This window comes from Chaetura pelagica, unplaced genomic scaffold (genome assembly GCF_000747805.2).
Source record: "Chaetura pelagica isolate M959 unplaced genomic scaffold, ChaPel_1.0 scaffold116, whole genome shotgun sequence".
Taxonomy (NCBI): domain Eukaryota; kingdom Metazoa; phylum Chordata; class Aves; order Apodiformes; family Apodidae; genus Chaetura; species Chaetura pelagica.
The window spans coordinates 96,984-111,025 of NW_009953655.1; the positions used below are offsets into that span (position 1 = coordinate 96,984).

General features: G+C 41.5%; 1 protein-coding gene across 1 annotated transcript in view; it reads right to left on the bottom strand.

The window, feature by feature from the left end:
• Nucleotides 1-1,781: 1,781 nt before the first annotated feature.
• Nucleotides 1,782-14,042, bottom strand: part of KDM3A (lysine (K)-specific demethylase 3A) — a 29,516-nt gene continuing 17,255 nt past the window's right edge. The window contains exons 12-25 of the mRNA XM_010000223.1: nucleotides 13,050-13,202; nucleotides 12,725-12,820; nucleotides 12,286-12,413; nucleotides 10,410-10,596; nucleotides 8,973-9,142; nucleotides 7,934-8,170; nucleotides 7,373-7,544; nucleotides 6,735-6,825; nucleotides 5,986-6,116; nucleotides 5,107-5,226; nucleotides 4,879-5,018; nucleotides 3,233-3,409; nucleotides 3,016-3,150; nucleotides 1,782-2,523 (exon numbers count right to left, since the gene is read on the bottom strand). Coding sequence (XP_009998525.1) covers nucleotides 2,443-2,523; nucleotides 3,016-3,150; nucleotides 3,233-3,409; nucleotides 4,879-5,018; nucleotides 5,107-5,226; nucleotides 5,986-6,116; nucleotides 6,735-6,825; nucleotides 7,373-7,544; nucleotides 7,934-8,170; nucleotides 8,973-9,142; nucleotides 10,410-10,596; nucleotides 12,286-12,413; nucleotides 12,725-12,820; nucleotides 13,050-13,202 — 2,018 coding nt within the window. The 3' untranslated portion in view covers nucleotides 1,782-2,442. The remainder of the gene's footprint in view (nucleotides 2,524-3,015; nucleotides 3,151-3,232; nucleotides 3,410-4,878; nucleotides 5,019-5,106; nucleotides 5,227-5,985; nucleotides 6,117-6,734; nucleotides 6,826-7,372; nucleotides 7,545-7,933; nucleotides 8,171-8,972; nucleotides 9,143-10,409; nucleotides 10,597-12,285; nucleotides 12,414-12,724; nucleotides 12,821-13,049; nucleotides 13,203-14,042) is intronic.

A 14,042-nucleotide genomic window follows, 5' to 3' on the forward strand; every position in this document is an offset into this window, starting at 1 on the left:
AGGTACAGCTGCAATAAAACCAGATTGAACAACAGTGTCTCAATAGGAACACTCCCAACTCCAACAATGGGTCTTTTCATGTGTCTGCAAGTACCTAAGTGTGGATAGTATCAGTGGCTGGGAGGTAAGCACCTCATCCCCACAGACACTCCAGCTGGCTCCAGGAAAAGCAACTGGAGTGCTGGAGTTAATTTACTTCAGACTTGACACTGCAAGAGAACTTTCAGCCTTTAAGGCTGTTAACTAGTTGAAGCACAGAATGCCAAATTCAAGGTCTAGTGCTTTTCCTTATGGCAGCCAGCTGGAGCAACCAGAAGCAGGCCAGTAGCTACTGTCACCTAGAGGCCTCAGCAAGTAGAGGTGGAGGGAAGTTCTCCCTGAACACATGCACCAATACAGGCTTGGGGTGGAGCTTCTGGAAAGGAGTTCTGGGAAGCATCTGGGATTCCTGGTAGACAGTAAATGATCCATGAACGTTGCTTCCAAGAGGCCCAATGGAATCCTGGGTTGCATAAGGAAGAATGTGGCCAGTAGGTCAAGAGAGGCCATTCTCCCCCTCTGCTCTGCCCTGCTGAGTCCACATCTGGAGAACTGAGTCCAGTTCTTGAACTGGGATCCCAGAGAGACAGGAACTACTGGAAAGAGTCCAGCAGAGGGCAACAAAGATGACTGGGGGATTGGAGCATCTCATAAGAAAGAAAGAAGAAAAGGCTGAGAGCTGGGACCCTTTAGCTAGAGAAGAGAAAGCTGAGGACAGACCTTATCAATGCCTACAAGTTTCTCAGGGTGGGAGCAGGAAGGATGGAGCCAGACTCTGCTCAGTAGTTCCCAGTGACAGGACGAGGGGCAATGGGCACAAGCTGGAACATGGGAAGCGACATGGAAATATGAGGAAAAACTTCTTTAGGGTGAGGGTGACAGAGCCCTGGGACAGGCTGCCCAGGGAGGGTGTGGAGTCTCCTTCTCTGGACATATTCAAGACCCACCTGGATGCAACCCTGGGTAATGTGCTCTAGGGGATCCTGCTTTAGCAGGGGAGCTGGACTGGATGATCTCTAGAGGTCCCTTCCAACTCTGACAATTCTATGATTCAGTTACAAACCTTTTAAGAGCCCACTTTAACTTGATTAAGAGATTCCTGCTCTCTCCAGGTCACTGCAGCCACTTTGGATACTGAGGGATGGATAAGAGGAAGGTTCTCTGAAAAAAATCCTGTCACCTTAAGAGACTTGGAACAGTGGGAGCTGATCAAGAGTAGCAAGTGAAGTACTGTGGGGAGGGGAATTTGCAGAGTTTGTCAGCTTGTTACACAGAGTTCAGAAAAATGACTTTTGGCTAACTAAGAGGTCTCCCCAAGGCCTAGCTCAAACAGCTACCCTGTGCATATCAGTCCTGGGGAGAACAGAAAGGTTCATTTTATCTCAGCTTATCTCATTAGATGAGATGCTCATTTTCACTCTTGACCCCTCTCTGCCTAGTTTATTATGTTCTCAGTCCAAGTAATTTTGCTGCAAAGTGTGTGCCATTTAAGGCTGAAGATGCAAAGCTCATTTGACACAGACCTTAGAACAGGCAATAGCTGAGAAGCAAGGGTCAAGCCAAGTCATGCTTTGGGTTAACCAAAAAAGCTCTAAACAGATGTCACTAAATTCAATCCTCTAAGCCTTCAGAGACTTTAAAAATAGTATGAACAGTATTGGATACAGAATCTTCCTTTGCATTGTGAAGCATTAATTACATTTTGCAGAGTCAATTGAAGAAGCCAAGCAAGGAACAATATCTGAAATAGAAGAATTTTATGTAGACCATTCAGTGTTAAAAACCAGAGAATCAAACATCAGTTCAAATTAAAGAGCAGTTTCAAACAGAGACATTTGATTAAAAGTCTTTTAACATTTAGAAATTTAAATACATTTACCTAAAGATGGTTAACCCCCATCTCTATGTTACTATACAATAGCTTAAAGCTACTTTTAAATGCTAGTTCTATGTTAATGTGAAGTTTCAGAACTGCATTCTTATTTTCATGTAAATTGGTTATTAAATCAGGTGACTCGGTACTCCCTCCCACCCCAAAATAAATTTTAAAAATTGAAGCTTTACAATGTTTTGAATAGTATTTTTCAAATTAATAATTTGGAATAGTTTCTGACAGTTCTATAGGAGGTATTTTGTACAGTTTGGAGAGCAACTCCATATAAAGTTCTATTGCAACTGAGCATTCACAGTATGCCACAGTCCATACATATTACTACATATACATATCAGGTTTGTAAACATTGGAAGAATACACAGAACATAGTACCACGATCCTCTGGTACTGCTGAAAGGAAGATGAGGTAACATTCATATAATCTCAAAGTCCTCAGAGGTCCTGACTGAGTAGTTAAAACAGCTGCCAACGCTTCTGTTTCATAGTGTGTGTGGTTAAGGCTTTCTGCTTTATGGTCTGCTAAGGCTGGACTCATTCGCTCTCAGTATCCCAACTGCATCTTTAACAGCATGGTAGATGACATTCTTCACCTAGGAGGAAAAGAAAAGGCCTTCAGTTTTACAAGTAAACACACAGGGTCAGGTTGGAGGCCTCTGACATCCAGAAAACACTTCTGTCTTCCCCATGTGGCTCTCCTTCCAGTTTAAACATGCTCATATGCATGAGCCTTACTTCAACCACTAAGGACCAGATTCTAATGGGATACAAACTGAAACCCTCTAGCCTGAGGAAAGTGTTGCAAGCTCAGCTAGAGGGAAAACAAAATAAATGGAAGAAAAACATTTCCAAAGAATCTCAGGAGAAGTTTGAGAAGGCTTTCTCAAAACTCCAGCAATTCAAAAACCAGAGGAAATTCCTCTTCAAGATCCAATGCATTAAAGCTGATTATGGACATGAAAGCAACTTGGGTTGTGTGGACATGCCCCTTATGGGTTTGGTGAGGGTTGGCTATTGTTTTTTGGTGGGTTTTATTGAAAGGGTTAAGAGGGGCAGGGGGCTCATCCTGAGCACTGGTACTTTACCTGCAACTTATCTTCATGGTTCGTATGCGTGTGCGACAGATACCTAAATTCCTGAGTGAGCCAGAAGCAATGTTTGACATGCTCTGGGGATACAAAGTCTTCTGCAACTTTAATACAACTGTACAAATTATGAACCTAGAGAGAAGAAACAAGCATTAGCCAGATGCTCAAATGTCTGCCCAAGCATTCAGGCTGTTACAGTGCCCTTGGTCCTTGCCTGGTGTGGAGCTCCCGCTGGGATGAAAACTACATCTCCTAGAAACTGTACAATGGCCCAGCCTTGAACTCCATACTCTTGGTGAAGTCGTTTCCTTAGTGATCGATCCAAGTACCAGCTCTGATCATGAATGGGATCATGATCCACAGGGTTTTCTTGACCTTGTTCTTCTGCAACCTGAAAAGTCACAAGTCAACAGGTGTTACAATCCACCAGTCTCACTGGTCAGTCAGGATGTATCCATGGTGTTCCATGTGCAGCATGCCAGAGAATGACTGGCACTGCCTGATCTGGTCTAGGAGTTACACAAGGGAAGGTCTGGATTCTTACTCAGTCCTTAGTTTGTCAAGGACGCATAATTTCCTTGTTCCACCTGCTTCACTCATGCTTTGCAAAGGTACAGAAAAGAAAGGCAAGTGACCCAAATGTACAGTATGAAGAAACAGAAGGGTTAAGCACGTTCATAGTGGGACCCACTGTCATCCATAGGATCAATACTCTTACATTTCCACAGCCTGTAACTGGAAAAACCGAGTGTCTGCCCTGAGGCCACAGTTAGCCAGTGTGCTCACTGACCCCAGCTCAGGACACTAACTGGATTTTCAGGAGAAACAAGGCTGGGCAGCACAAGTACTTTGGAAATTTGAGGGGTGTGGGGAAGGAATTTATGGGGGGGGGAAAAAAAAAAAAAGAAGTTGCAGGTTAAAACTTATTTGCTGTGGCAATGATTGACATCCAGGACTGTAGCCCAGAAACTCATGTGGGAGGAGATAAAACAGTTTGGTTCTACTCCAAGACAAGCTGCTGAAAAGCCTCACACCTGCAGGCAAGTCTGCTACAAGGGACCAAGATGAGGTGTGAGACTCAGATGCCAAAACTCACACTGCCCATGCTTATCAAAGTCAGTATGATGTTTTATCAAGTATAAGATTTGTTCTTTGTTAATACTACCCAAACCTGCTGTAGCCTCTCAAAGCCTCTGCCCAAGACAGTAGCCAGGCTGACAAAGCCAACAGTTGTTCACATCATCCCATTTATCCTTTTAAACAGCCACATACCAGCTCTTCCCACTTTCAGAACACCAAAGAAGTTCCAAAATTCAGATCACCACAAACTCTGAACCATTTGTGAATTTAAGTACTTAAACAAGCACTACATTACATTTTGGATGCAATAACACATCTTTACTGAACCTTTAATTCATATGAAAACATAACCAAAATTTCCTCATGCTTTTCCTTTAATCCAAATCTTGTATGGAAAAAAATAGGAAAAGAGAACAAGGAAGACCTTTTTGCACCACATTTCCCCAAAACATCTCAGATGTGTGCTTTCAAGAAGGATCTAGTTTAAGATTAAAGTGTGAATCTAAACCAGCTATTTCTTTGTTCATTACATGACATCCCTTGTGCTGTGAGGAATGTGGACAAAAGCACTGTACCCCCAAACAGGGTGACTTCCAACCTCAACTCACTACCCTCCTCAGATCCTACAAGTTCATGGCACACAAGGTTCTGTCTTGGATACAACCAAAGTACATTTGTTTCCAGAATAACTAGGATGTAGAAAGGAGGAGAAAAGTCCAAGGTTATCTATTTGAAAACCTCCCCAGACAGAAGACCAGTTTTTAAGATACAACAGGTTACCTTTTTAAGGAATTCCCGGATCTTCTCTGTATCTTTAGCAGCATAAATGTGCCACAGAGCTCCAGGCTTCTCTCGACCTTCAGTGAAGCGCTTAATTGTCAGCTCATCCGAATCACCATCCTGTATGGTTTTAAGCACTTCTGTTGAGAGGAAAGACAAGCAGTTACACTGAAGGACTCTCCCTCCAACCACAGAAATAACTCTACCAGGGCACAAGACAGACTTTACCTTCTTCTTGATCAGCCTGGCCTTTGGGGATACCCACATAAACCATAACATTAGCTGCGTCAGACACATCCAGATGGAGGTTTGTTGTGCCATATTTTCTATCTTCTGGTGTTATTAAGCCTGAAACAAACAAAAAAGCAGCAGGTACATTAGTAAAACAAAAGAGAAACCTTGCACCTCTCTTAGCAAATTATTCTGGTACAGCAATATCCTTCATATAAAATACTTCATATCCAGAAGCTTGCCCCATATTGTTTGTGCCTTCCCAAGTGATTATTTTACAGGATGACACATTCATAGGTATCTAGACCTGCATGACATAAAAATCCTGTGTAAAACCTGCTAGAAAAGAGTTTCTACAGCAGTTTAAGATAAAGCATTCTCAAAGAGAATCCCTAAAAGGCTGATGCTGCAGTATTTACTAGCCAAAGTCTCTTTACTGGCCATGATCCTGCTCAAAGTTTTCAGTGTCTTTTAATTGACAGCATATGAACTAATCATGGAAAGAACTGCTCAAGAAAAGATTAAAAACTAAATTATACAGGCCAAAAAGGAGAAATAACAAAAGTGATACAATCAGAAGCAGCAAAACAATCAATACACCTGGCCAGCTATAGGAAGGAGAGGCTGTGTATGCACATATAGAGCAAGTTGATTGGAAGACTGGGAATAATTATTATTGGCTTGAAACCACCTGGACAAAAAACACTTAAAAACATTATATAATGCTCTGGACTAATACCTCTAAGTGAGCCAAAATTAGGTTTTCAGATTAATGGAATTAATAAAATTGTCTATAACAGCAAGGATTAATAATTTACAGCAAATTTTGATCTGAATGTGTGGTCAACACGACCTTTGGAATGAGACATTCCTTACCATATGCATTGTACATCTTGGGGCCCAAATCTGGTCGTACAAAATAGTTGGGAAGCCGAGAGGCAAGGTTGAGCTTGCCACCTCTCCTTGTGTATTCTGGCAATGGAATGTTTTTCATCAAATCATCAAACCTACAGAAATACAGCACAATTTAAGGTTAGGAACTGGTAAAAAAAAAAACAAAACAACAACAAAACAACCCTAAACAAAAAAGACAGACTAAAATGGACTGCAACAAAAGCTTTCTCCAGTCAGGAAGCTCTACTCCTTTCCCCAGGGGGTTTACTGGACAATGTGAAAAGGAACAACACAAGCAAGACAAGAATATAGCAGATAAACAAATTTAACTGCTCTAGAGTAATGCCAAGTAATGCTATTTCCTTGTGCAATCACATCAACTAATACAGATTAAATCAGAAAAATAGGGTTTGCAAAAATAAGCTTCAGCTGAACTTTACATTTGATATTATTGAGGCTCTCAGGAAGCTTTCCAAGTGTAACTCTATCAGTAGTTATTTTAGGTACTCACTTTACTCAGCAGTAAATACAATGAACTACATAAATGTTAATCACAAAACTTGTTCAGCATTTCCAGCTATGTCAGGCATCTCTGAGAAACAAAATTGTTCACATGTGACCAGCTGCTTCTCAAAGCTGAAACAGGTGTCAAAACAGAACAGTACTCCTACGTTCCACTATCTGGGGGCTGTACTACACAAATGAAGAACAGTTGCTTTGTGAGTTCATACCGAGATGGCATCATGTCTCTGAAGTCTTCTCCTGGAGGCCAGTCTTTAAGCTTCAACACCATTGGCTCTCCTTCTTCTGTTCTCAGGCGACCTATTGTCAAATGTTAACAAATCTTAAGTTTCCAACAGCTGCACAACTCAAAATGCAAAGAATCAATACAAAAAAATCCCTATCTTAAAATAATGTTAATTCCACAACTATTTACAGAGAACCGAAGACATACAAGTTCCTCTGGCACCACAGTGGGTATATTACAGCTGAGATAACAGTGTTCTGACAGGAGATTTCAGACTAGACAAGCAGCCTTCACCAGCTCCCCTCCCCAAGCACTTCCTACAATTTAGCTCAGGCATCTCTTCTGTCCGAGGCCAGGGTGGCTGATGATAAAGCCAAATCTGTTCAAAGATCAAGTAACACAAAAGAAAGGTGTAAGTGAGCCTACTCAGGGCTGAAAATTTCCATCCAGTCCACCATCCTGTAGGCATACATGGTGAGAACACATTGCAGATACATTGTCCAGGACAAAGGGAAAGCCTAGAACACCTTTTCTGCTGCTTAAGGACAGGAAATTTGTGCTAGGGCAAGATTATTGCTGCTGAATATTTTACCTCTTGGAATAGAAATTCACACTACTTACTTGAAATGTCTTCAAATCCATCCCAGAAATCCCCTACAGTAGCTCCAGTGATGATTTCATTGGTCCTGCAGTTAACCAGATCTACTTCCTGCTGGCCAAACTCCTTCCTGAAGGACTCTGGTCTCCAGAGGTCTGCATTTAATTTGTGATGTACTCCTGACACCATTACAGGCTACAAAGAAAGAGAATATATTCTGAAGAATTTTTAAATCCCCCCCATTTTAATTCCAACTAGAAAAGGGTAACACATGAAACATACTGAACATTTGAACACTGTATTTTTCAAAAGAAATGCTCACCCTGCCTTACCAGAGTTAGCCCATTCTTTATTTCAGGCTATAAGGCAGTTTTTTATCCAGAGCCTGAAATTCAGCAGTGCATATAGAAACTATATTCAAATAGTGAAATGTTTTTGCTTTTATCCAAGGATCTAACAGTGCTCATGTAGTGCATCTGATGAAGATTCAGCGTTGCTTATCACACTAAGTTTGTACCTGCTCTTCTATTAAAGGGCAAAAGCACATGAACTGAAAATGGAAAAGAGCAGAAAAACTGAAATACCTGTCCCTGCTTCCAGCATTCCCTGAAGACATTCCAATTACTTTCATTGTTGGGGTCCTGCAGACACAGCAGGCGGTTATCACACAGCCAGTAGTGAGGTGTGTCAAAGCCCATGATCGTGGGCTTTATAGTCAGGCCTTGGGGTTTCTTAGGCAAGTCTGTCACTGTTCTGTTTTGCACCAGGGAGGCAAAAATGTCATCAAGGATTTTGGGTGTACTCTTGAGTCCATTGTCTGTCTGATAAACAAAACAACAACAACAAAAAAAAAGAGAAAGGAAAAAAAAAGTTGGTGCACTTTGCTGTTGCCTAATCTTGCAGACTTTAAAATATCTGCCACTTGCAAATGTTTCCACTTGCAAAAGTTTCCACTTGAGCTCACAATCATGCAGAGAAACAAACACCTGCAGAACTTTCCTGTCTAAAAACTCACCATCCTTAGGCAGCAATGCCACTCTTTTCATGCATTCTAGCATAAGAAGTTCTGCTCTGATTTACACATTTCAGCAACACTACAGAAAACCATGAAATGCAGCATGGACCAGGACTGTCTTTTTATCAAAGACCAGAAACACACTTTCATGAAGGAACTATCAAAGCCAGTATTTTACCCCACCATTTTCAAGTCCTCTCTATAAGAGCAAATAAAGCCCAGAAACATCTGAAGTGAACCAGTCTGCAAACAAGGTATGATAAAAATAATCACCCACCACAGGATGTTTTTGCTTCCATCTGTAATTTCCTTGATGCTTCTTTTTTGAGTCTAATGGATATGCAAATCAACACATCTGATAGATATTAGCCCAAGTAAATTCATCTGCTTTGTCACTTGGTCCCCAATCCCTCACCAAACTCAGGGTACCACTATGTGCTCTAGGAAGCACTATGTGGAGCACAGCAACAACACATTAAATTCAGTCCTTTTACCCAAATTAACAATTTTACCCATGGGAATTCATGTCTGTAGTAGCTGTTTGCAGGTTTAGAGCAGTAGCCTAAGTCTGGTATCAACTCAAACCTGTAAAACAGTTTTCCATATACCTTTGTTCCAGAAGAGTTCAGCAGATTCCTCAAGAAGCCTGTGTTGTTGTTGCTCACAGGAGTTAATATTGCACTGTTGAATGTCTGCAGGGCTGCAGAGGGCTTAGCTAAACTAGGGAGTGTCTGAAGAGGCTTGTTTTCATTCTTTGAAATAGGTAAGAGGAGTTTCTCTGAAATGAAGAACAGAACACATTGAGAATGAAGCAAGGATTAATCCTCTGAACCATGAGAAGTATATACTTTGGGTTTTTATGAAGGCAAGATGCTCCTCTAGGCATACATGTATTATGTACATATATATAAATCTCCTCAGTACACACAAGTGAAATACTCTTTTCACTTCACTTTCTTCAATAACACAAAGTGTTTAAATCATGCATTCTAAAATAAATACATTTTCAAATTGAATTTTCAACAATACTTGCATCAATGGGCTGTCAACCCAGTGTTCCAAAAAGAATGTGCTAACCCTGCCAGCTTTTCTGCCAAGTCATTGCCATGCACCAGTTTTGCAGCACAGGCACTGAACACCCATCCCAGCAGCCAGACAGGCTGGAGAGTTGGGCGGGGAGAAACTTGATGAAATTCAACAAGGGCAAGTGTAGAGTCTTGAATCTGGGGAAGAACAACCCCATGTACCAGTACAGGTTGGGGGCTGACCTGCTGAAGAGCAGTGTAGGAGAAAGGGACCTGGGGTCCTGGTGGACATGAGGATGACCATGAGATAGCAATGTGCCCTTGTGGCCAAGAAGGCCAATGGCATCCTGGGGTGCATTAGAAAGGGTGTGGTTAGTAGGTCAAGGGAGGTTCTCCTCCCCCTCTATTCTGCCTTGGTGAGGCCACATCTGGAATATTGTGTCCAGTTCTGGGCCCCTCAGTTCAAGAAGGACAGGGAACTGCTTGAGAGAGTCCAGCCCAGAGCCACAGAGATGGTGAAGGGAGTGGAACATCTCCCTTATAAGGAAAGGCTGAAGGAGCTGGGCCTTTTTAGCTTGGAGGAGACTGAGGAGTGACCTCATCGATGTTTACAAATATGTAAAGAGTGAGTGTCAGGAGGACAGAGACAGGCTATTTTCAGTGATGTCCAGTGACAGGACAAGGGGCAATGGATGCAAACTGGAGCTTAGGAGGTTCCACGTAAACATCAGAAAAAAACTTCTTACTATGAGAGTGACAGAGCCCTGGGACAGGCTGCCCAGAGAGGTTGTGGAGTCTCCTTCTCTGGAGACATTCAAAACCCTCCTGGACACGTCCCTGTGTGATGTGCTCTGGGTGATCCTGCTCTGGCAGGGGGGTTGGACTAGATGATCTTTCCAGGTCCCTTCCAAGCCCTAAGATTCTGTGATTATATCATTCCCAACCCAAGATATTGTTGGGTCTGATATTCTTCTGACAAACAGCCACCAAGGGTTTAATCTTCACTGCTTCTGCACATACCTTTGTTTTCTTTATTCACATTTCCACTTGTTAGGCTTGACAGCCAACTTAACGAAGGAGAAGTATTTACTGAAGCAGTTTGTTTACTTCCAATTGCTGATTTTAGAGGAGGATCATGTGTAGTGACTTGTGGGCTCAGGACGAAACTATTATGTTGAAGACTGGTCCTCTCTCCAGGTACCAAGTTCTGAAAAAACAACATGGGAACTTGATTAGACACAAACACACTCTCCTTGGAAAGGGGAAGCAAGCAATATAATGTTCAAATTCATTCTTTTACTAAAAAAAAAAATGGTTTGGCCCTTCTAAAAGTTTCTGTCCTCCAGAAGAGGTCAGCACTGCATCTCATTTACTGGCCAGAGATGATGATCCAGCAGGATACCTGAAGAGCAAGCAACAGAGTCCCTCACCCCTCAAGACAAGCACAGAGCTGTTTCCCAGATGCAATTTCTGGGACTACTTTGGGAACCAAATGCAGTTTTAACAGCAGTGCTCTCACAGTGAGAGCTGATGCTCAGACCAGGGCTAAGCTGGAGGTCAGGTTCAGTAGGTAGCACTCCTAGGTGCTTAAAACAAATAGGCAGCACTCCTGCATTTTTATCTTAAGGTGGCAAAGGTCCACTCACCTGCTAGGTTTAAAACACACCTGCATGTGAGTGCAGCACCAGCCTGGCCAGCACAACCCAAGCACAAGACTGCTGTATATCTCCTATGCAAGCTGATTTATCTACTTGTTTGGAGATTTTAGGAACAGACTAACCAGAACTACTGCTTTGACCTGGGATTCCTGCATGACTGGCTCATTTTCTTCTCTCTGCTCAAATACTTTATTTTGCACCTGTGCCTGCCTATTGTTAAGTTATTTCCTCTCTTAATGACTGCTGATGCTTGGTAAGGATTCTAAGCATGACATAACATAAAATGCTTCAAACTTTAATAAGCTTATCCTCACACAACCAGTGCAGCACCTAATTTTACAGACAAATTTCCATGCAGCTGTTTGTCCAGGCTTACACTGGAAACAGAAGACTGAAGGTAGGTCAGACTACATCCTTTGAATCACAACCCTCTTCCTCACTTTTAACCCTTTACAGTATTTTTCATCATCTCTTTATTGATTCCCAACACCAAAATCAAGTTCAGCCTGCTTCTTACACTTCAGATAATATTCTTACTCTCAAAATAAGTTCAAAAATGAGCATACATCATTATTAAAATTACTTAATTCAGCTGGTTTCTTGCAAGACACTGCAAAACTGAGCCATTAATTTGTGTTGTTTTCCAAAGTAAAAAATATTATATCCATTCACAAATAAACATATGGTAGTGTTTTGTTTGTTTAATACAATGAGCAGCAAACTTTCTACCAAGATCCCCAGAGCAATCAGTACCTCTCCATATTGCTCTAGCCCTCACAATTTTACTCACATTTAGTTCTTTTATGAGTTTCAGTGCTCTTCTTACTTATTCTTTTAGATGCTTCATTTATTATATCTCCAGGACCCAAGGGATAGCTTTCACTTTGCAACCATTCCCACTAGTGTATTCTTAAGACTCCTCTGTCAAGGGTTCTCTTAATCTGATCTTATTTTTCTTATAAAAAATTCTCACTGAGCATTTTTCAAGGACAGGTCACTTGCTGAGGCATCAGGGTATCAAAAGGACAAAATGAGATTTTCCCCAAAACTGAAAAAATAACTGAACCAGGAAGATGAACACTGAATACAATTTTTTAACAAGAAACCTACATGGTGGGGTTATCAGAAGTAGGTGGGATTGGCATATCTACAAAGTCAGTTACCACTAGCTTCAAATATTGGTGGTAGACTGAGGCAAACCTATACTATGTAAACACAATGTGAAAGAGCAGCAATACCTGTTTTGAATCCTCCTTCAGAGTTGGTTTTGACAGCGCCTTGAACTGCTTATTTGCACAAGGACAATTTGCCTTTATTCCCCATTTTGTTCTTATGGAGTGAACAATATCACCAACATCATAGAGAGCTGAAGGAAGAGTCATTAATGAGTGGACATGTAGTAAGAACATCCAGCATTCATTAAGACTTTTTGAGAAACTGTTTATGCTGTGCAGGTAAACAATAGTACACAAACACAGTACATCATTAAACAAGACCTTTTGCTACTCCTTTGTCAGAAACAGTACTAAGTACACAGGCTATTCTAGTCTTTAGACAACAAGTACTAAGCTTTTACTAACTTTATTAATAAAAAGCCTTTATTCAATACCATAATCAGCAACACAAAAACAGCAAAAACCTACAGCTTTTTTCATCCCAATCAAATCTTTAAAATACCTTTTCCAGGAATTATTTGTGTAGGCATAAGATTCTCTGGTTCATGGACCTGCCCCTTCACACATTTAAACCAGGAGAAAGTATCCGAGTCATCATCTGTAAAACAAAACCATTGAATTGTTTTATTAGAGCATCTTTCATCCTTCTCTGTAAAGCTACATGTTTGACTATTATTGATACACCAAACCACAGGTCTGTGACATGTTTTGTTTTGTTGGGAAGGCTTACTGTCTTTTTTTAAGGTTCTTACTGACTTCTAAGCTCAAAATGCAGGTTATGTTTCCCCCCTCCCCCCTTGGTTTAGGCTAGCACCCTGCATTCCCACCTTCGTGTAAGCTCTTTTTCTTCATCCTGTAACAATCCACGCAGACGCCGAAGCCGCACTTGGAGCAGACCCAGTGAAGGTTGAAGATGGTGGTGTCACAGACATCACACATCTCACGAACCCCACGGACTGCACGTTTCCAGGCAACCTGTCCTGTGGCAATTGACAGGTTAGTTTAAAGAAAACAAAATATTTGCATGTTAAATATAGCTACATTAAAACACTTCAGTGATACAAGACTCAGGCTTGGTTTTGGATAGGAACTCCAAAGCAAAACCTTTGCAGTTACAATGCAGAAAAGCAGGTCCAGAATAGAGTGTAAGCAATGAAGACCACTTTGCATTCTCTTGTGTAGCACCAATGACATCTCTCACCCCTGACATGGATCTGCCATGGGCAGACTGCTGACATGCTCCTAAGTGGAAATTCCACAGCTACCCTAGAAAAAAATTCAGTTACCACTAGCGACCTAAGCTTAATGTCTAGCTTGCCACAACAAGCCTGTCCATGTTCTCTATTCAACAGCATCGTGGGCAAGTAGCTCTCTTCCTTTTAGCAGGTTTTCTATGCAGGTGTGCATCAGACCTCAGTATAGCGATCTGCTCTTCTCTGAAGAACTTAAGCACTGCTGTTCAGGTTTCTTACATACCCATTATATTCCACCTTTCCTCACCCCAAGTCACCTCTTCAGTTCACTCAAAACATCCCAAACATGGACAGTACCTTCCAACAAGTTACAGGCCCTTCCAGGACTGCATTATGTACAGATTGATTTAGCTTGCTCTTCATTCCATTATGTTGCCATCTAGAAGACTACACTAGACAAAAACGCACACATCTGCCTCCTCCTACTTCCTTCCAGACTTGTAACTTCTCTGAAACTTTTCTTCCCACAACATTTATTAATTTTAGAATGAGAGACCATGTTCTAACATGCTAAAAAAGCCACACCATGATCTAAGACACCTGTTGCTTTTCTTCTGTATAATGCCT